Source organism: Diorhabda carinulata, chromosome 5, assembly GCF_026250575.1.
Source record: "Diorhabda carinulata isolate Delta chromosome 5, icDioCari1.1, whole genome shotgun sequence".
NCBI lineage: Eukaryota > Metazoa > Arthropoda > Insecta > Coleoptera > Chrysomelidae > Diorhabda > Diorhabda carinulata.
The window spans coordinates 26,854,900-26,877,118 of NC_079464.1; the positions used below are offsets into that span (position 1 = coordinate 26,854,900).

Here is a 22,219-nt window from a genome sequence, read left to right on the forward strand (position 1 = left end):
TTATTTGTTTTTAAATTTCGATATTATCTTTTTGTTTTCGAATAATTTTCAAAAATGTTTAACTTTCAAATTTATTAACTCTATATTTTTGATAACAAATTTCTCGGTCTGTATTTGAAATATGTTGGATGTTTTTGAACAGAGGAAATTCTGTTCTTTAAATTTTAATTTCATAATACCATATTTTAATGTTGTAAAATTATTTCCACAAATTTCTAATTTTTCCAAATAATAATTTATAATTTGTTCATTACAAATATTGAAAATATGTTAAACGCTGTTTGAGGCAACTTCATAGATAATTTCACTCCCTAAATTTTTTGTTGCTTTCATATGTTTTGAGTTATTTTTAAAAACGTTCAATCTTTGACTCAAACTATCTTTCAGAGTAATGTATCCTTCTGTAAATTATCCTCTACTCCTTATTGAAATTCAACATTTTTTTCATTTATAAAACATTTCAATGTATGCTAAAATGAACTCTATTGGTTTATATTCTACACAGTTATATTTCAGGACGGTGAAGTGATCAATTTGGCATGTTTCGTCGCGAGACTCGTTGTAACAAATAACATTTCGTTGAATAATCACGTTTTGGATTCAGCAATAAAGTCCTTAACTGAAATAGGTGATTCGCTGTCAATTAGAGATAGATCAGAAAGGGAACAAGCGTGGCTAGATTTGTTGGGTCTCAATAAAATGAATCATTTAAAAACTAGTCAACTACTTTCTTTAGCTTTGGATTCCAAATGTTACAGGGTGAGTATACTGTATATTCTTAAACTCAATTTACTTCCTGAGCATTTATAGTCAAGTTCTGATGGATAAAAAAACTCAGAAACCATCCATCCAAGTAATATGAACCCAGTAAAACAGTAATTTGTACATCCGGGACCCAATCCGAGTCATCAAAACCCATAAAAAAGATTAATTAGCAAGCAAGAAGAATTTAAACCCATAAAATTAGAATTGGAGCAACAAGAATGCAAAAAAATGTGAATATAATACATATAAAAAGAACTTTAGGATAATCCAGACTAAATGGAATGTGAACAACAGGAACCCAGAAAAACATTAGTTCGAATGACAGGAACCCAACAATAAACCCGGGAAATGAGAATTGAAGCAACAGGAATGTAGAAAAGCGTGGATATAAGGCATATAAATAAGAGCTCCAGCAACAGTATTCCATAGAAACTGGAATACCTATCATAAACTTATAAGAGTTGCAAGAAACCTGCAAAATATGAATTCAAACAATTGGAATCATAAAAACAGAAATATGAGTAACAGGTGCACATCAAAACAGTAATCCTAGCAAAAGGAAACTAGTAAAACAAACATGAACATTAGTTAAACAGTCCCAGAAAACAAAAATTGAATAAAAAAAACCCAAAATGAAAAATTTTTTTGTAAAAATCAGATCTAACGATGAAAATGTTGCAGAGTCTCCTGCCTTTTCTCCAGTATACATCTGGAGATCCAACTAGACCACTTTGAGAATTAATTTTTTAGCTCTGAGGACGGGTGGAAGCTTATGCCTTCATCAAAGCAGGTAGTGCAATGCTTCGAGTTCGCATGGGACTTTCACCTCACTAAACCACTCTTACCTTGCACACCCCGGGAGTAATGTACTCCAGAAGAACCAACTTGATAATATGTTTTTCTAATTCTTTATCTTTGGTTCCCTCATTATTATTTCTTCTTCTAGATTCTAGATCTGAAATTTAAGCGGCTGTTAATTTTTTTCCTCAGAGACAAACTGTTTAATATTACTCGGTGAATCCCCCTGCTTCTCTATTCAATAACTGTGAAGTTCCGATTTAATGATGAAAATGTACCTCTTCCTCTGGAGATCGACCAAGATCACTTTGACAATCACTGGTTTAGACCAGCTTACTAATTTCTTATCTACCTACCAAATTAAAAAATATTTGAGCTGTTATTTTCGGGATCCATAATTTTCTGCATCCCTTGCTTTTGTTCCCTTATCATTATTTTTTCTTCTGTATTCTAAAACTGATATTTATGCAGCTTTCAATCTTCATTCCTCATAAACAGCCTTGAAAATATTAGTAGTTTTGGTGAACTCGTTACTGCTCTCTTCAATAAACGTCAAGCTTAGTTCTATATAAGATAAAAATTTGCCTATAACCCTGTCACATCTCCAGTGGACCCCTGGTCCTCCACCTGAACCACTTTTAGAATCATTGGTTTAGATCAACTTGGTACTACTATATTAAAGAATTTATGACTTGAGGTTTTCATTGGGCATAATTTTTGAGTTCCTTCATCAATATTTTCCTAAATATGAAGTTTAGGAGGCTCTCAACCTTGCTGCACTCTTCAATAAAAGTGGTAAGTTCAGATCTAACGATGAAAACATTTGCCTTTACCCCTCCAGTAGACCTCTGGAGATCCACATGGACCACTTTGAGAAACACTGATTTAGACCATCTTACCTAACAAATTAAAGAAATTTTTCCTTGTGGTTTTCGCGTTCAAGCTTCTCGGAATTCTTTGTCTTTGAGTCCCTCATAATTTTTTCTGTACTAATTTTGAATCATCTTTGACTTTTAGTTTCCTGTGTTCATGCATTTTCGTTCTTTATAATTATTTACTCTTCTGGGCTCAATTTAATCTGGTCTATCTTCTCTTTGCTTTCCTCGATTTTATTTGTATTCATAAGAATCTTCAATTCAGATTAAACACTCCGAATGAGAAAAACCTGTGCTGACGAGATCCATAGTCCAAAGAATATGCAAAAAATCATCAGTATTGAGATTGAGTATAAAAAAAATGAGTCTCCTATAGTACTTTGGAATGAATATGTTTATAAATAATAAAAGATTGTAAATTGTATCTTCTGTTTATTTAGGTTGCAGAACGTCTATACGAAATGCAAAAAGACTATTCTAGAATACTTAGTTGTTACCTTCAAGATCCCGTAAGAAAATACGAAGTATTCAACTACATATTCAAATATATAAACGTTAGTGATAGATTAATACAGGAACAATTTTTAGTTGATTTTAAAAATCTAGTCGCGATAAGTGCTAAAAAAACAGTAGAAATAATTATAGAATATTTCCAAGAATTATTGGAAGAATTTTGTGATATGCTCGAAAACGATCATGATTTGCAATACGATTTTTTGAGCGAAGTCGTTTTAACAGACGTCAAATTGACACCGCAATTAGCAGAACGCTTCTTAGATCGTTTATGCGTTAAAAATAGAAACGAAGTTTGTAATTATCTGCGATCAAGTAATTGCCGAAACGAAGAAGCTTTAATTATTACAAAAAAATATGAGGTGCACGATGCTGTGGCGTTACTTTTGGAAAATAATGGCGATTGGATGGAAGCCCTGGAGTTGCTTTTGGAATGCGATATGATGGACGAAGCAATTAATTTGTGTATAAGGGGAGTTGAGCATTTATCGCCAGAGGGTAAGGTAGTTTTTAATTTTTCAGTCTTATTATTTGGAATTAAATATTACTCATTTTTTCATAGATGTTAGTACTAAGAAGGAAATGACCTGAATCGAAATTTTCGACCTACTTTAGTAGATAAATGCCGTTGCATTATGATCAATAAGATTTGAAACCCCAAGGAACAGGAATGTAGTAAAACATGAATCAATGCGAATGCAAAATAGGGATACAATAAAATATTAATCCAGTCAAGAGAAATGTTTTAAACAAGAACCAGAGAAACAAAAATCTAAGCAACATGAGAATGAGAAGAAGATAACTAATAAAAATCAAGCAAAACAGAAATTTGAGTGACAGAAACCCATCAGATCAAGAATTCAAGCAAAAGGATTCTATCAAAACAGGACTAGTTATAGGAAGAACAAGTGACTGTCTCAAGTATCTAGGGAAAATGATCTTATCATAACAGTTATCAAAGCAACAGGAACTAAGCAAAAGTGGAATCAAAACGACAATAAGCCAAGAAAACAGAAATCCAAGTGACAGTATTACAGAAAAACATGAATCTGAACAATATAAACCCAAAAAAAAAATCAAATTCAAGCGATAGGAACAGAACTAAACGGAAAAACAAAGTAGCAGGAGTGCAGCAAAACTAGAATCTAAGAAGCAAGAACAGCAGAATTGAAATCCAAGTAATAGGAATGACGCAAAACAGGAACGTAGCAAAACATGAATCCTAGTGATAGAACCCCTGCTAAAAGAACATTTTAATAACAGGGACACAGCAGAAAAATAATTCAAGGAATACTGCCCAATAGCAAAATAGTCATCAAAGTAGCAGGAGTAGTACAAAACAGGAATGTAAGTCACAGGAACATTGTAAAAAGGCAATTCAAGCAACTGGAATACTAGCTCCATGCTCAAGGGATACAGCCAAATTGTAATTAAAGCCACGGGAGCATAACACAATAGTAATATAAGCAACAGGAACACGGTAAAACGAAATTTCAGTAAAAAGAGTATTCAAGGAACAGAAATAGTAAGCGCGATCATATAATAATACAACAAAGTAATAGGAGCACGACAAAACAAAAATTCAAATGAGAGGTACCTAGCAAAATGCGACCAACAGGAATATTATTTTGTTGGATTCCTGTTGCAACAAAAATTATCTAAATAGTAATTCAAATTAACAAAAATTTGCTGTTACAGAAATATAACAAAACGATAACATATGCATCATCATAAAAAATACAGTAGTACAGTAATCCCAACAAGAAAAGCCTAACAAAAACAAAAAGCTTATCAAGAGGAGTTCCGGCAATAAGATCCTTACAAAATAGCAATTCAACCAATAAAAAACTAGCCAAACAGTTTTTTAAGTAACATAAATTCAGATAAATAGGAATCTGACTAGCAGGAATGGAGTGCAAGCAATTTGAATCTAGCAAAACAGTAATCTAAATTATAAGAATACAACAAAATGGCAATGAAAGCAGCAGAAGCACGGCAAAGCATAAGTCTAAGCAAAAGCAATCTCAGCAACAGGAACCCAACAAAATAGCCATCCAAGCAACAGGAATCCAGCAAAACAAGTGTCTAAGCAAAGAAATACAGCTAAATAGGATTGACAGGATTGTAACCTACAGAAGCTCAGAAAAAAGGAGAATAAACCTTATAAAATACCAATTTAAGGCATCAGGACACCAACCGAATTATAAGTTTATAAGCAAAAGAAATAAAAATAAATGTAAGAATAGGAGCAGTCCCACTCACAAATAACTTCAAATTAGTAACAGTGCACAATTATTTGAGATTAATGAATGAAACGTGTTGGAAAATCTTGATCTATTTTGTTTTTAAATAAATTTATTATTGAAATTATAGTGGAAATTATATTTCAAACGTTTAATTATTTTCGCTTTTCCAGATTCTCAGTCATTATGGTTAACGTTACTACAAAAAAGAAAAAGTGCTTCTGGTGTTTCACTTAGACATTTATTGCACGCCGCAGCTCCTCATATTCCCCCTTCACAAATGTTGAATCTTGTATCTAACGCAAGCTTTGGAGATGTCAGAGGATTGCTACAGGGGATGTTAAGTGATTACGAATACGACATTAATACTTTGACGAATACATACAAACTGCTGAGTAAAGATTTACATCACGGTATTAAAAATAAATTTAAAAATAGTATCGAGGTTGTTAAATTTTGTTTTTGTAGGTTTGGTAAAGTGCATTTCAGTAAAAGGTAGAGGTGTGTCAGTTTCGAATCTAACTTGTACCTTGTGTCAAAGATTATTATTATTTCGAAGGGAAACCGAAAGTAACGAATCGTTTTATGTATGGAGTTGCGGACATTGTTTTCATTTTTCGTGCGTTAAAGGTGGCAATTTGAATAATTCTTGTCCGCAATGCAGATTAAAAGGACCTATGTTACCAAAGTTGAAGAAACTAGCAAATAAAGTAGATTATGCGAATGTGAATAACCAAAGTAGACCGGATCTAGAAGGTCATTTTTGATTTCGTTTTAGGATAAAAAATTCTGTTATCAAATAATGGAAAGTCTATTTATATTTATTATTTGAAATATTTTATTAAATTTATATTTCGTAATCAAAATTCTTATCTACCTTTTGTCCCAAATCATGTAACTTATTTTTATCATCTTTCTGCGAATGTTTTTCTTTAATCATATTCTTAATATGACTGGTAGATGAAAACTTAGGTTATGGTAGAAAACTAATTTGTTTAATAAGAAAATGAAAAAATTGTCCTAACACCGCAGTTTGAAATAAAAATAACGCGGTATATTTAAATCCACTTTAACTATGAGTTGTGCTCTTTTTCTGATCCTCAAAATTTACTATGTCCCTCCTTCCTCACAGGCAGTTACCATTACAAGTCCGATCTCCAGCTAAAATACATACCAGACCTCTGTACTCATTCAATCTTGGTTAGTCCAAGTGGGCTTTCACCATAACGTTGCTCCCTCAACTGTGACGATGAAGTATTTTCTACAAACCCAAAATGAAATAAAATTGTTCAAAACTCAACCATAGATTCAAGTAGATTCATCTTGATTGAAATTTTATCCCAACCCTTGCCAAATGTCTATTCCAAATAGGTCATGTATTTTCAGTGATACAGAGATTTGGAATAACGGAAATTTTAATGATCGAGGATAGCGTTAAGTGGAACTTACCCCACATTGTACTGTTGAATTGTGAAATATTAGCAGGGATAACCTTTATACTAACGGGACCCAATAATAACTGTATAACATTTTCGTTGTAGGTGTTTATTCTATTATATAAAATTTGGTTATTTTCCTCCGAGGTAGACAACCAAAACGACAAATTCGCAATCGGTTTTTATGTTCGCGACTGACAGAGATAAAACTTTACCTTCGAAGGAGTAGAAGCATTTTTGAAACCGTACTTAAGTAGATTTCTTAGCCCTGTTCAGACGTGCATGAATTAATTTCCCTTGGTATTCAACGGTTTCGGGTTCTATAAAAGAAAAAAAACTGCTAATTATTGACTAAGCTGTGTTGGCGAGCTCTCTGACGTATTGTGAACTGGATAAGATCTGAGATGAGTAAATCAGTCTTTCTACCTCTCATCTCATACAGTTAATAAATTACATAAAGATTTTTGGGAATAATGGAGCAAATAATATTTGCATTCCTTGCACCAACGAAGTAACTGGCCTGCGTCGGATAATTTGAAACCCATATTAGTCCGCATATCGGAATTTTATTATGCCCGGTAAAAGATGGAATTAAACGAGTTGCGGATGTAACTACCATAAAAGGAATTATATAATAAAAATTCCCCTTTTCAAGTTTCATTTTGGCGAAGGAGTATGCTGGATTTCTACGTAATGTATTAAATTTGGTTATTTTCCTAAGAAGTAGATAACCAAAACAAGTTCGCAATCGGTTTTCTATGTTCGCGACGGAGATAGATAGAAGTTTACCTTCGAAGGAGCAGGAACGTTTTTAAAAAGAAGTATGAACTTAAGTTACTAAATTTCTCAGCCATGATCAGAAGTGCAAGAATTAATTTTCACTGGTTTTTAACGATTTTGGGTTCTATATAAAAAAAGACTGCTAATAGTTAACGAAGCTGTGTTGGAGAGGTCATTGACATATTGGTGCACTGGATAAGATCTGAGGTGCGTAGTTCTCTATTTGTTACCATATGCAAAGCTCCTTTGACCTCTTATTAATTAAAATTCGATTTTAAACATATTTTGGGGCAAATTCTGCAGTACCAAAATTTAACTCTCTTCCTTACTTGGGGATCCTTATAACCGGAATGTACAGGTGGAGTTTTTGTAGTACGTAGTTCAGTGCTGTATGTGATATCGACGGGTCTTACTCTGCTCCTTGCAGTGATTTTTTTATAGCTCTACTTTGTTCTGATCTCGTTTTTTAAAATGTCAAACTTTAATGAATAACGTGCAGTTATGAAATTTTGTTTTTTGGTCGGTAAGAATGCTGTTGAAACTGATTTACTGTTACAAAGAGGACACTATAGGAAAAACTAAATTATAAGAGTGAGTTGCATAGACCCTTGTTTTTTTCTTCATTGCACTGCACTTGCACACCAACCACTTCCGTTCAACCGTTTTTGTGCTTACACCCACCTCACTCGCCTAACCTGGCACCTTGTACCTTTTTTTATTTCTACACATGAAAAGTATACTGATTCTTGAAAGATCGGGGTGAGTGTCTCACTCAACTGGAAGATCCTACATGACTACATAATTTTTCTTTTCTTACTGATATAACAAAAGTTCAAAGGCTCAAATTTATAGCGTCAAGTCAAAGATAATAACATTGGTGGAATTATTTCAAATGTAAATCCGTTTTCAAAAAAGTTCGAGCTGTGGGAAAAGAATATAACCCACAAGCACTTTCATAGTCTGAAGCAGATCGTTGACAAACAAAATCTTCCACAACACCTCCAGCAATAATTAAGAATACGTAGAAATTTTTTCAGACAAGACAACGATTCCAAGATTTTAAAATCATAGTGATTGTGGCACATTTCGTCAACTCTTCCTTTGTAGTGATCGATGCAGAAGATTTTTCAGCTTGTGTTGTAAAACATTTTGGTGGAAATCAGGACGTTGAAATAGAAGTTGTTGATTTCCAGAATGACCTGTATCTAAAATCCCTCTCTACCACTAAAAATGTCTGGCCTCTAATCCCCAAAAAAAAGTATCCAATTGTGGCTCAAGTTGCATTGAGATTGACAGCTATGTTCAGTTCTACATACTTGTGTGAAGCATCTTTTTCAAGTATGAAATTCATAAAAGACTACGGCTACAACATACTCTCCAAATTTCAAGAAAATACTTGATAACCACAAAGAGTTCCACTCTCATTGAAAGGAACATTCAAACTTTTTTTGTTACACTTGTATGTATGAATGGCTGTCTACCGAATACTTCTCTGGTAAGATTGTAATCCGAACACTATTGGTCAAAACTTAGTTAAAGCCATAGAGTTAATGTTAAAGATAAAGAGAATGGCCTGTAAGTAGAATTGTACCAATGGAAGAGAGAGAAAGAACATTGGTTTGTAATTCTCTGTCTCTTGTTTACTCGCTATTAAAATCAAAACTTATCATTCTCCTTCTTTGCTGTGTCAACCACTCTAAAATTTGACGAATATTCTAGAACTCTACAAATCGGATTAGTTCAAAATTAGGACAGAAATTGACAAATTGATTCAAAACAAAAGTCAAAATTCGATAAAACAAGATGTAAGCTTTGACTTTTGTTAATAACTAATTAGAGCTTCTTAGTGTGTTATGTGTATATTTATTGTTAAGCTGGACTTGAATTTTTGAGCAATGGTTATTATGTACACCAAATTTCAAATTAATATAATGTCCAAAAGAACTAACTCCAATTAAGGAAATGGCGCTAAGCCAAATATTAAAAAAATATTAGAATTTAAGAATATATCAAATCATTGTATGCTTAGTTGTCTATACGTTTTACCGTCTTAAAATAAAATAACTTTGTTGGCAGGTCACTAATAGAATCGATTCCGAATCAGTTAATAACTAATTCAGGCTCATAGTAGTGTGCACAAACTACAATGTAGATGATCTATGACCAATCCGCGAACTGTTTTGAAAACAGACCCGTAAACAAAGCTAATAAACCTAGTAGAGTAGCTTGCTTATAGATGTCACTAGCGTCAAAAGTGTACAATTTATAATGGCTAATCTATGCTTGTAGTTTTTCTGTGTTCGATGATATTTATGTCAATAGTGAAAGTCTTTATTTTCAAGTTTATTTTTGTGTAGAAACAAATTAAAATGTCTCATAGTGATAGCGAAATTAGAGATGATGCTAGAATGAAACCTCGAAAACACTTAAAAATCAATTTCAAAGCAAAATATAGACATCCATTATCCCGAGAAAGATTCAGAAAACTAAAAGATCTGCTAGCTCCCATTTTAGAATTAAAGTTGATACACGCTGTTAACGTAAATAATTTTGAAACGGTTAAAACACTCTTAGAACAGGGGGTGAGTCCGAATAGTGCAGATTCGGAAAAACGGAGTGCCCTACATGTGGCGGTCAGTAGGGGTTATGCAGATATCGTAGAAATCCTACTAAAATATGGAGCGGATCCGAATAAAAGAGATATTATTCAAAACACTCCACTACATTTGGCAGCTTGTGTTCATAATTTGGCAATTGTAACAATGTTGATAAACGCTAATGCGGATGTTAGTTGTTTAGATTTACATGGAAGAAATCCATTCCAATTGGCTTCTAGTAAACTACAAATTTTACAAAGAGGTTGGAAAGATGGAATTATTGAAATGGACAAACTTATCAAAGAACTGAAAGATGTAAGTACATTATTTTAAATTACACAACTTTGCTACAGATTCATTTAGGTTTTGCTTTTATTTACATTAAATTAAAAACATTTAACCACCTCTAAATATAACATCATTAAAATTAAATTAGCTATTTATACCCAATATTTGATGCTAACATTTTCTAATATAATAAACTTTCTTCTAGCTTTATTTCCATTTGAGATACTATTTTTCTTGCTTATTATATGCGATTTTGTCTTGTAGTTTTCTCTCTTGAGATATAGTAAACTTTTATACCATCCTAGCAAACATTATGTTGGTTTCAACATACTTCCAAATTGTTTTGAAATAATTGTAGCACTGAAATGCAAATGACAGATCAAGTAAATTGTTATCCAAAGACTCTAGCACTATTGTATCATGTTTTGTAACTCAATTTAACTGGAGAAAAAATTGGTTTGTACAGAGGCTGACTACATTTGCTCAACATATAATTTATTCTTTTGCTCACTTTTTGTAAATAATATCCAGTAGAACCTCACTAATCTGTCACTTTTGGACTGGGGGTGTGGTTGGAACGTGAAAATTTATATACATTTTACATACTTAGATTATTAGAAATTAGCATATAATATTTTACATTACTTACAAAAAAGGCAGTTATAGATTTTTTCTTAGCAAATGACGTTCTAGATTTGGTTGTAAGGTGTTGAGTTTGAATTTTGCTCTCTGTACTGAAGGGCAATATCAAACACGTTCTTGGCATCCGTGTGCATACTCCTCACAATCAGATTTATTCATAGGCAAGTTAAAAGCAACAAAATTATACTAATCATCATGTAACACTCTGTGTCGCTTTCATACTCATTTTACAGTTAATTGCAATCAGTCAGCCTCTAGTAGTGATTGACGAGGCAAATTTTCATCTCTCAGGCTTTGTGAACAAACAAAACTTCAGGTACTGAAGTGATCAAAACCCTCATCAACAACCTCTGTTCTCGCCCAAAGTAACATTTTTTATACGAAAATGAAAGAAAGAAGTCTTAACTCCTCAACTTCTTTAACATACAGTGAATGATCAAACCTTATTCCAACAAAACGGAGCCTCAATCCACGCAGCTCGTGACATCTTGAATATTTTTTATGAGATTTTCTTGAATCGTGTGATATCCCGAAACGAAGCGATTTCTTGGCCACCCCTTTCACCCGATCTCACACCATGGGATTCTTCTGGTGGAGATTCCTGAAAAGTAAAGTGTATAAAAAATGACCTCGTACAGTTGAAGGACTCAAGGAAATAATCCATTTGGAGATCCTAAGAATCTCTCAGCGCATGCTTCATGACGTGAGGGACAAGTTCAGAAATCGCATATATATTATAGTTATGATGTTATTTTTTAATGTTGATTAATTACACTTACGTTTCGTCTATGCTATTTATTTTTCACAGCCATTTCAAAAATGCATCCTGTACTTAGAAACATCACATTTAGAAAAAGATGTTTCTAGACTCTGGAGAGCGATAACCTCCAATTTTTTAGAACCTTGGGTGGCTCGTGACCAACCTCTCGCAACTTTCATCCAATTCTCAATGTCCATAGTTTTATCTATAATATGTTAGCATCAAAGTCAAATCATCCAAGTGATCTTTTGCGAGTTGGAGCTCTTCCTGTCCAAATCTTATTGCCCTATTAATTGGAGTCTTTTAACGTGGCTTATCCAATGAAGTCTTCTGGATTTTATTTCTTGTACTGGTACAGATACTCCATCATAAATTTTTAAAATTTTGTTCATCTTAATTTTAGATGTCTCCTCAAGTCTTTTTTTTTAAATTTTAATCAGTATATCAGAAACTGTTTCCTATATACTAATTTAATAAAAATTTTTATATCTTGCCTTTGTGATTTTTAAAATAATTTTCTTTTTGGGAAATTTGATTTTCAATAAATAATAAATTTTCAATTATTTAGGTAGTGGATTTACTGATGTCCATGCTAATGAGGGATATGACTAAACAAATGGAAAGAATAAATCATTCCGATGTTGATGATTTGCAGATGATTAAATTATCATTGAATTCTGATTCACTGGAAGATATAGATGAACAAATGTCTCGATTATTAACTGGCATAGAAAAATTCAAGTTAACCTGAATTATTTCATAATACAAAACTGTTTAGTGCGGTGAAAATAATTATAAAATACCCAGCTTTATTATTTTATATAAAATAAGTTTTACCTATACTGTACAACTGTACAAGGGACTATCTTCTCAAATGTAGGTGTTTGATGATTATAAGTAGTTAGATTTGTAACCATTTTATAGTAAAAAAAACTATTGGTATAAATAAAAGTACATATAAAACTGTTTTTTATTAACCAACATTTCAACAATTAAAAGTACTGTTAAAAAAATTACACTGGTCAAAATTATTTTTGTCACACTGTAACAGAATATTTTATTCTCGCCGCCACTGTCTATTTTAATGTTAAAAGCAGAATATTAAAAAATGTATTAATGGTTGCATACGAGTAGTTCTCTCAGATAATCTATAATACCAATGTTTTATTAGCTTTGTTCGCAGTATATAGCAATTTGCGATAGTCAAAGGCAACATTATTCTACATAGACTATATTATATTATACCGAATACAAATCAAAGTTCTTCAAATTATGTGATTTTCCCAACTAACTGATTAGATGAGGAAGATGTAATACCGCATTTCATATTTTTGGTAATTTACGTAAGTGATTTAGGGCATTTTGATTACTATGGTAAAATACCGGGTCGTGTAAACTCTGCGGTAATTTATTATAGTAATTTACTGTCCTTAAAAAAAAACAAAAATAATGAGAATGACATGATTTGGTTTTACAAAGTTCGAAAGCAAGACTGTTTAATTAGAAAAAATAAAAGAGGAACTCAATTTTTATTTTATTTATTTTAATAAAAACAAAAAACGAGTCAATTACTGCGGTAATTTTACCTGTAAGATTCGGTGTAAAAAACCGTATCTCTCGTACTTTCCTTTATAACTTGCTTAGTAATTACACTACACTGAACTGGAGTAAATCGACATCGGATCGAAGACAAAAATGGAGATTGTCATAAATGTCATTTACTTTTAAGGTTAGGTTTTTCTTTTTCTGTAAAGTTTCTTAAAGCACATGTTATTTATTTCCATTTAAATAATTAAGTGTACAATGTTTCATAATAATAACCAATTACTCAACAATTTACCACAATTGCAAAATTTGATAAAGAGAGATCCACCTTCCTACCATGAAGAATTTATATATCAACTTCGGCATTTCAACAACATCTTGGAAGTATTTAAATTGTGTCCAGAAAAACACAATAAGACACTGGATGAATTGATTATGTTTTTGGCGCAAGTATCGCAGTGTTATCCTAAAGAACTGGAAAATTTTCCTCAAATATTAATTGATTTATTGCGTAGTCATAATACTGTTTTGGATGGAGACATGAGAATGACTTTATGCAGAGCTTTAATATTACTTAGAAATAAAAATTTATTAGCTCCGACCGATTTACTAGAGCTTTTTTTTCAACTGTTAAGGTGCCAGGATAAAGCTTTGAGATCGTTTTTACAAACCCACATTGTTACAGATATAAAGAATATAAACAGTAAACATAAAAATGCCAAATTGAATACCACTTTACAAAATTTTATGTTTACTATGTTGAAAGATAGTAATACCAGAGCTGCAAAAATGTCAGTGGATATTATGATTGAGTTGTATAAAAAGAATATATGGAATGATGTTAAAACAGTGAATGTTATAGCCACTGGATGTTTTTCTAAAATAACAAAGGTATGTTTCTATTTCTACATTAAATAATTTCTTTTGTCCTCATATAACAATATGATTTGTTTAATTATTCTTCATGGCTTCTAATAGTTCTAATGAAGGGATAAATTAGAGAAGATTCAAATATTTTTAGAATAGATCATCATTTAAAGTAGAATTTTGGATGTATTTAATTAGTTTTTATATGTTAATTTGATATACATGTTTTTGAGTTTCAATAAAATTTTTTTAAAAATATGAAAAACCTCAAATACTCCTTCATAAGTGAAGCTGAGGGGGCTAAATGTAAATAATATATGTATTTAGATTGAACCAGAGCCCTACTGTGACCTCATGAGATCCTACATCAAAAACAAATTGAATTCATGTCTAAAGAATCAGATGGAGACTTACTGGAAAAATACTCCAGGCCTAAGACAATCTAAAAGATTCATAACCACATCAGATAAGAAATCTGAGGAACTTCTTGTGATATCTGGAAATGACATTGAACTTGTGGTCACTGTCCAGTCAAATATCACAATAGGCACGGCAAAAGGTAACAACTGCAGATTCTGTGAACAAGCCATATAGACAGCAGATTATCTATTTTGCAAATTTCTTGTCCATGTTATCAAAAGGTTTGAGTACCTCGAAGGAGTAGTACTAACTACTATAAATGATCTTCTAGTAATAAGTGCAGAATGACTAAAAAGAAAAAATGACTTCCCAAATTATCTACAAAACTAGAGCTTTTATACATACAACTCAGCAAAAAAACAATATATGAACACAAAAATTAAAATATATAAAGCAGCGACAAGATCAATGGTTACTTATTGTACTGGAATAGTAGAGGTAGAAAAATATACCCTATGTATCAAATTTATTCGACGTTCTGGGATATAGAATAAGTAAAAATCATAGATTGGGATGGCCAAATATTCCATCAGAAGCATTATTCTCAAAATAATGGAAATGTGGAGAACATAAATGAGAATTAGAAAATTAGTTTATAAATTTTTGGATCCAAATCAAATTGAGGAGCAAACTGAAATATAAAAAAGCAACATAGAGGTAATAAGACCCATAATCTGGCGGTATTAACCACCACTCTTAAGGAGGTAATCTTGTAAAAAACCAAATTAATCACAAACATTAACAATACAAAGTCAAAATGATTGAATTGGCCTGTCCAAAGTCTTCATATAAATAAAATATAATGGAAATAAGTTTCTTGATTGGTTCAAAAAATATCTGAAAATCAGTACAATGAAACCATTATAGAATTATGAAGTTATTGAGTGATAGAGCAACTTATGAATGTAAAAATGTAAAAGATAGTTGGAGAAAAACTGAATTACATGACAAAAGTTACTTTAAAACGATAATGAACTGATTCTTCATGCTAAATGGATCTATAGGACATCCCATTTTGATGTGACTAGTGTCTCTGTGTTTAGTTTTGTTGATTTCGCAATTTGTTTTAATCTCTCTTAACTTTACTTATTATACTTTACATGGCCTGTAAAGCATATTAATACATTATTTTTCTAAATAGAATTCTAGCCTTGTAAACTATGCAGCTGGTTTCAGGTAATGGTTTCTTGTTTGAAATTCTTCTTGGGAAAAGACTCTGATGAAAAGGATTCAGATGATTCTGATTCAGATAACGAAGTTGACCCCAAAGAAGTTATGATGGCTAATAAATTTAATAAAAAAACTAGAAAAAGAGAAAAACAACTCGACAAAGTGAAGAAGTTGGCAAAAAAACAAAAGAAGAAGAAGTCTGAAGTTGCAAGCTTCAATTTCTCTGCCATACATCTTATACATGATCCTCAAGGTATTTGTTTATAAATATATATATATATATATATATATATATATATATATATATATATATATATATATATATATATATATATATATATATATTTAAAATGATTTCATATCAAATATTATTTATTGCTTCAGTTTCTCCACAAGTCCTCTAATTTTTTTAATCCTTTCGAATAATAGTTTTTGTCCTTCTCTGCAAAATAGATGATGATGGAAACAACTGTCCTCCAAGCATAAATAAAATAAAACAGGAAAAAATACTGCTCTCTAGAATTTTTTATGCTCTTTTGAGTATCAGAGTGGAAGAAATACAAGAGGGGTTGAATCTCTTGATACAGTTACTGACAATGCAAAATAACTGAAATTTTAATGAGTATCTTACAATACATTCAGATTCAAACTTTTTAGGTATGGCTGAAAAATTGTTCAAGCAGTTGGAAACGACAACTAAGAGATTCGAAGTAAAACTTCTCACTTTAGATGTAATATCCAGACTTATCGGTCTGCATGATCTCTTTTTATTCAACTATTATCCGTACATTCAAAGATTCATGCAACCGCATCAACGTGAAGCTACGAGAATCTTACAGTTTGCTGCTCAAGCCAGCCACGAACTTGTACCTCCGGATGTTATACATCCTGTATTGAAAACTTTGGCAAATAATTTCATCACCGAGAGAAACTCTTCTGATGTCATAGCTATCGGACTAAATGCTGTTAAAGAAGTTTGTGCTAGATGTCCGTTAGCTATGGATGAAGATTTGTTACAAGATTTGGCACAGTATAAGAATTATAGAGATCGTTCTGTTATGATGGCGTCCAGGTGAGTTTCAAATAGAGCTTAGAGCTTATGTTATTTACGTTGTGGAACATTTTTAATCTAGTTCTATATCCAACAGATTTTTTTTCAAACTGTTCATCTATCATTTAACTTTGTACCTTATCATCGTGGGAAGATATTGTTTTCTCATTTGTCCTGTTTCCTCTTTCCTCACACCTTCTTTCTCAAATTCTTCCTAAATCATTTAAATCCAATTATTATTTTTAATATCATAATTTTTTCTCACTTTTGTTTTTGTTGTTTGTTTGTTTGATTTAATTTATTTTTGTCCCATTTTCACATTCTTTATTAGAATGTTCGTACCATGTTCAGCAATATTATAAATTTCCATATTCTTAGCTTCCCAGTTTTTTGTTCCGATTATTCGTTTTCAGTTTGCTTTTCTTTCTTTTTCCTAATCCCTTCAGGCTCATTATTATTTACCAGAAGAAAAATTTTTTTTTCAAATTTGTTGTTTTTGTTGGCTTTCCAGTTTAATCTATTTTACTTTCCCATCTTGAATCATTATTTCAAAGTGATTTTCTAATCATGATATTTCTTCAATTTTGTACTTTTGGATTTCTTTCATCACTTTTTTCTTCAATTTTCAGTTTTTTAGTTGGATTTTCCACTTCAGTTTATTTTTTCTCACTATTTTCACCTTAACCTTTTTCAGATTGTTTCTTATATCTTGCAAGTCATTATAATTTTCCAGATTATCATTTTCTTAAATTTTGCATGTTTTGTTAATTTTTAATTTAGTTGTTCCAAATTAGTCAAATTTTTACTGTCAAATCTTGCAATATTTTGTCTAAAGCAATTTTAGGAGCTTGTTTCATTTCATTTTTCCACTTTCTGCTCTCTTTTTTCCTTTTTCTGTTGACGTTTCGAATTTAACCTGTTCTCCCATCTATTTTCACCTCTTCTTTATCAGATTCTTCCTACTATTTTCAAAACTACCTTCAATTTCCGGTTTATCATCTTTTTGTAATTTTCCCTTCCTCTATACTTTCATTTCATCATATTTTTCTGAATCTCTTTAAGCCCCTTATCATTATCTTCAATTCTTCATTTTCCACTCTATTTCTTGTTTTTCACACACTTTTCACAATTTTTACTTAATTGGAATATATTTTTATTATAGGGCTTTGATTCAAATGTTCCGAACTATCCGGCCGGAGCTTTTACATAAAAAAGACAGGGGACGGCCAACAGAAGCTACTGAAGAAATGGAACAAATGGATTATGGAAAATCTACTGCTACTGATTTTATACCAGGTGCAGAAGTGTTACTTTCTGAACAATCTACTCATGTAAAAGTAGATTCAGGTCCAGAATCTGCATCTGACGATGAGGAATGGATAGATATTCAACACTCCGATGATAATCTTGAAATTGATAGTGGTGCGGAAGAGGAGGAAGAATCCGATGAAGAACGGGAAGTTGAAAGTGGAGAGAAAAAAAAATCAAAAATAGAAAAGCAAGCAGTAAAACGAAAACAGAAAGCTGAAAGTGCAAAATTGAAAAAAGAACAAGCTCAAAAAATCAGCTTAGAAAAAATATTAACAGATGAAGATTTCAAAAAAATAGACGCAGCGAATATTAGGAAACAAGTATTTACAACAAAGAAAGGAATCAAAAGGAAGTTGGAAGAAACTCCAGTGGAAGCCCCTTCGGAATTAGTGAAACTTAGCGACATCGAAAACATATATAAAAAAAGGAAACATGATAAACAGGCTAGAATAGAAAGTGTTAGAAAGGGACAAGCCGATAGAGAAAAGTTTGGATATAAAGATGGAAGAGTTAATGAACATTGCTCTAAAACGAATAGGGAAAAGAGGAAAAATAAAAATTTCCAAATGATAAGGCATAAAGTCAAAGGTAAAGTGAAGAGGAGTTTCAAAGATAAACAAATAGCTCTTAGGAATCATTTACTGAAATTGAAAAAAATGAAATAAACTCTAGAGAATTTTTTTATATTATTTTGGTTTATATCACAACATTATCATTATTAACAAACTTCATTCATCCTAAATTCAGTAATTTAAATTAGAATTTATGGTTTATGATAATTAAACTCTTAGGAGTATGCTGAGTAATTTTATACTGACGTGGTCCCCTCGTTTTTTTGGTACTATGTAATCGAAAAATCATCTTATTTCATTGATTTTTTTTAAATATTCGAATTTACTAAAATGGCGAGAATAAAAAGAAATGGAAACTTATGTCTGTTCCAAGGCTTTTAAAGTTTATGTAATCGCACTCATTCACGTATAATGGTTGTTATTTTTTTTTTATAACTAATCGAATGAATTTATGTGTGGTAATTGAAGGGAACTCGTAAAGTCCAACAAGCAACTTATTAATAAAAATGAACAATGGGAAAGAATACTGGAAATCCGAATTGAATATCTGGGGGTAACATTTATCAACAGAAAGACAGGACTAAAACAGGGTCCCTTGGTGCCAAAACATATGAAGGCTTAGGAATTTCATTTTTTGAATCAGATATATCTGATGAATTTGCAGATGATATTTCAATGCATCTGATAAGTCAGAAAAACAAACAAAACCCTTTATTTGAATCAAAAAATGTTCGATTTCACATTCAAGTTCAATCTTTTGTTTTGTCATTTTGGTAATTTGTTTATTACATATAATAATTTTCACAAATACAAATAACATACATCTATCTCATGTCCTTTCACAAATATAACTGCGTATATAAACATTATAGCAAAGTTTTAACTCTTCGAAGGTGTAAAACAGTGATGGCTAACCTATGATCTGTGGATCAGACACTAATCCACATAAGCTTGTTAACTGACCCAAACTTTGATTTTTATAAATTTATTTTTTATATCAAAAAACAGAATAGATACTCAAGTATTTATATCTATAATCGAATTTATGAAAGAAGATTTTCAACTGGATAGTGGCTAGCTGATTTTCTATTTCTATCGTATTACTGTATCTGTGCAACTTTTGTCAAAAAAATGCGAGTCCATATATAAGAAATGCAATTTTGTAATGCGGTCTTATCTTCAACGCGTTTTACTACCTGACAAAGCATAATACCCTATACCGAGTGAACTGTATGTATGGAACGCAACAATTATCTGGAAAATGGCTTGAACGATTTTTATAAATTTGTGTGAGCAAGGGTCTTGTGATACGGCTGATATTATGGTGATATCTACATTGTTGTGAGTTCTTTCCATTTTCTGGAAAAATAATGAACTTTGTTATTGCAAATGGATTACCCTATATATTTTGGGGTTTTAAAAATCCTTAAGAAATACTGATTATTTTTCATGTATTATCTCTATACCTAAATGCCATAATATCAGAGTTATAGCTACATTTACAGTATCTCCACCAAAGTTACAATAAATATTGTACATTTAGATGACTACGATTGAATAAAGTCGTTTAATTTGAATATTCTTTAATGAAATTTATGTGCTAATACAAATCTCCTATCAAGGTCTAGTGTCAGTAAGTTAGTAAAAAGTTTAACGAAACTGGTACAGTAAAATATTTATTCAAATCATGGCGCTGGAAACCTACAACAACTGAAGACAAATCTTTAAATGTTTGTGTCATGTTAGAAGTAGATTCACATTTGGCAATAGATTTTGCAACATCCCTGACTACTCAATTTTTTTTATCTATGCTAATCTTATCTTTTAATTCCTGAATATTAGCAGGTTTTGTTTTATAAATGATGTTTTTTAAGTGACCTCATAGGAAATAGTCTAAAGGATTCATGTCGGGTGATCGCGGGGGCCATTCGATAAAACTACGCCTTCCAATCCATCTTCCGAGAAACGCATTATTTAGGTATTGCCTCATCATACATGCATAGTGAAGTGGGGCACCACCTTGTTGTAGCCAAATATTTTGGTTTAGGATATTGTTATTGTCTGAAAATTTCTAATAATGAAGTTTTTCTTTAAATGTAATTGAAAATACTTACTTGGATTTGGAAATATCCAAGCCAACTCAGGTGTAATACTATTTTCCAATAAATCTAAATACGCTGGACCATTTGAGTTACCCTCAATGAAAAAAGGACTGGATATTTTACTAGTACTCAACTGTGGATCATCTTCTAACAGGACGCAAACATCTAAAGATTTGTTTTCAGTTAATGCAATTTTTCTACACCCTTCTTTGGATAAATAATTTAATGAACCAGTTTCGTTAAACTTTTTTACTAATTTACCGACATTAGATCTTGTTATGGAAATGTAAATACCAGCCAATTTAAAAGACCCTTGTACACAAAAATTTATAGAAATCGTACAAGCTATTTCCAGATAATTGAGGCGCTCCACACATAAAACACACTTTGTATAAATGTACTAAAATCTATTAAAACCACACAATTACTACTCTCGAACTAGTACTGAAAGTTCAATTTGTTGGTAGAAGGTAGAAAATTTTGTTCATTACTTGAACAATACTGTTGGAATGAAATTTTCATATCATCCATGATCAAGTTGTTACAGTCTGCTGGAACAAACCTATATAAAATTTGTTAATGTTCCAGTAACACCTGTAGATGATCTCAATTTAATATCATTAATGTGTAATTAATAGGCACAAGTTCCACTACTTTGATTACCTAAAGATCTGAAAATCTGCTTTATTACTTAACTCAAAAGTCAAAATGATCTCCAAAATGCATGAAATAGATACCAGCGCAATTAACGGTATTTGGTAGTGAATATTCCAGAATTTACCTCCTGTTTATCACAAACATGTATAGGTCAAAATTAGTGGCAAATAAGTAAAACCAAGGACAATCAAGACTTGTAACATTTATTTACATGAAAATTAATACAGGAATGAACGCTTAATGTGTAATTTATGAATTATTCAGATAAAAAAATAACACTAAACTATATACAAGAGCCCTTACATTATTTTCTACTTTTCTAATGGAGCATAATTCAGTAGTTTTTCAATAAGGTCAACATGTCCTAAAAGCATTCTTCTACAACAGTAACGTTTAAGACCAAGTGCATCGAGAGCATCACCTTCGGTATATTCTGCTTGGAGTAGTCCTAAATACGCTTCCCATTTGTTACCAATAACTTTTCCACATGTGAAACATCTAACAGGAATAATCATGTTGTATAGCTGAAAAGTAAAATATTTGAATAACTAAAAACTTTTAATAGAAGCAAACTTACATTATTTATCCTCTCTGCTGAGATAATAAAGACAACTTGGTTCGAACTTTTCTAGAAAAAAGTTGAGGTTATTTTGTTATTGTTGACAACTTTGACATATTAAATGCGTTCACCAATAGCCAGCATCGAACGGTTTATGACTTTCACAACGAATTCAACAAAACTTTTAAATTAAGTGAGATCGTTATTATTAAGTACAATTTTTCATTAAAAATGTTACATTAAAAATTTTAGGTAAATTTGCAATTTT

The 22,219-nt window shown here is 31.5% G+C and overlaps 4 protein-coding genes and 1 long non-coding RNA gene across 6 annotated transcripts in view; 3 read left to right on the plus strand and 2 right to left on the minus strand.

Moving 5' to 3' along the window:
- The window catches only part of LOC130894391 (vacuolar protein sorting-associated protein 8 homolog), a 28,081-nt gene extending 22,021 nt beyond the window's left edge, over positions 1-6,060 (plus strand). For both annotated transcript variants that reach the window (XM_057801211.1, XM_057801212.1), the window contains exons 11-14: positions 517-759; positions 2,879-3,449; positions 5,368-5,607; positions 5,663-6,060. In XM_057801211.1, the coding sequence (XP_057657194.1) occupies positions 517-759; positions 2,879-3,449; positions 5,368-5,607; positions 5,663-5,961 (1,353 nt within the window). In that variant the 3' untranslated portion in view covers positions 5,962-6,060. The remainder of the gene's footprint in view (positions 1-516; positions 760-2,878; positions 3,450-5,367; positions 5,608-5,662) is intronic.
- A 3,611-nt stretch (positions 6,061-9,671) lies between these two features.
- On the plus strand, positions 9,672-12,660 carry LOC130894013 (ankyrin repeat domain-containing protein 54-like). Its single transcript, XM_057800518.1, has 2 exons — positions 9,672-10,322; positions 12,266-12,660. The coding sequence occupies exons 1-2, from the start codon at positions 9,780-9,782 to the stop codon at positions 12,446-12,448; spliced, it is 726 nt and encodes a 241-aa protein (XP_057656501.1). The 5' UTR covers positions 9,672-9,779; the 3' UTR covers positions 12,449-12,660.
- On the minus strand, positions 10,556-13,374 carry LOC130894014 (uncharacterized). Its single transcript, XR_009059275.1, has 3 exons — positions 13,284-13,374; positions 11,380-11,538; positions 10,556-10,655 (listed from the first exon to the last, which is right to left on the minus strand). It is a non-coding gene; the product is annotated as an uncharacterized LOC130894014 (long non-coding RNA).
- On the plus strand, positions 12,879-18,747 carry LOC130894012 (protein SDA1 homolog). The gene is made up of 4 exons (XM_057800517.1): positions 12,879-14,133; positions 15,706-15,952; positions 16,357-16,771; positions 17,913-18,747. The coding sequence occupies exons 1-4, from the start codon at positions 13,501-13,503 to the stop codon at positions 18,724-18,726; spliced, it is 2,109 nt and encodes a 702-aa protein (XP_057656500.1). The 5' UTR covers positions 12,879-13,500; the 3' UTR covers positions 18,727-18,747.
- Positions 18,748-21,581: 2,834 nt separating this feature from the next.
- On the minus strand, positions 21,582-22,218 carry LOC130893986 (DNA-directed RNA polymerases I, II, and III subunit RPABC5). The gene is made up of 2 exons (XM_057800457.1): positions 21,970-22,218; positions 21,582-21,916 (listed from the first exon to the last, which is right to left on the minus strand). Exon 2 carries the CDS (start codon positions 21,905-21,907, stop codon positions 21,704-21,706), a length of 204 nt encoding a protein of 67 aa, XP_057656440.1. The 5' UTR covers positions 21,908-21,916; positions 21,970-22,218; the 3' UTR covers positions 21,582-21,703.
- Position 22,219: the final 1 nt, after the last annotated feature.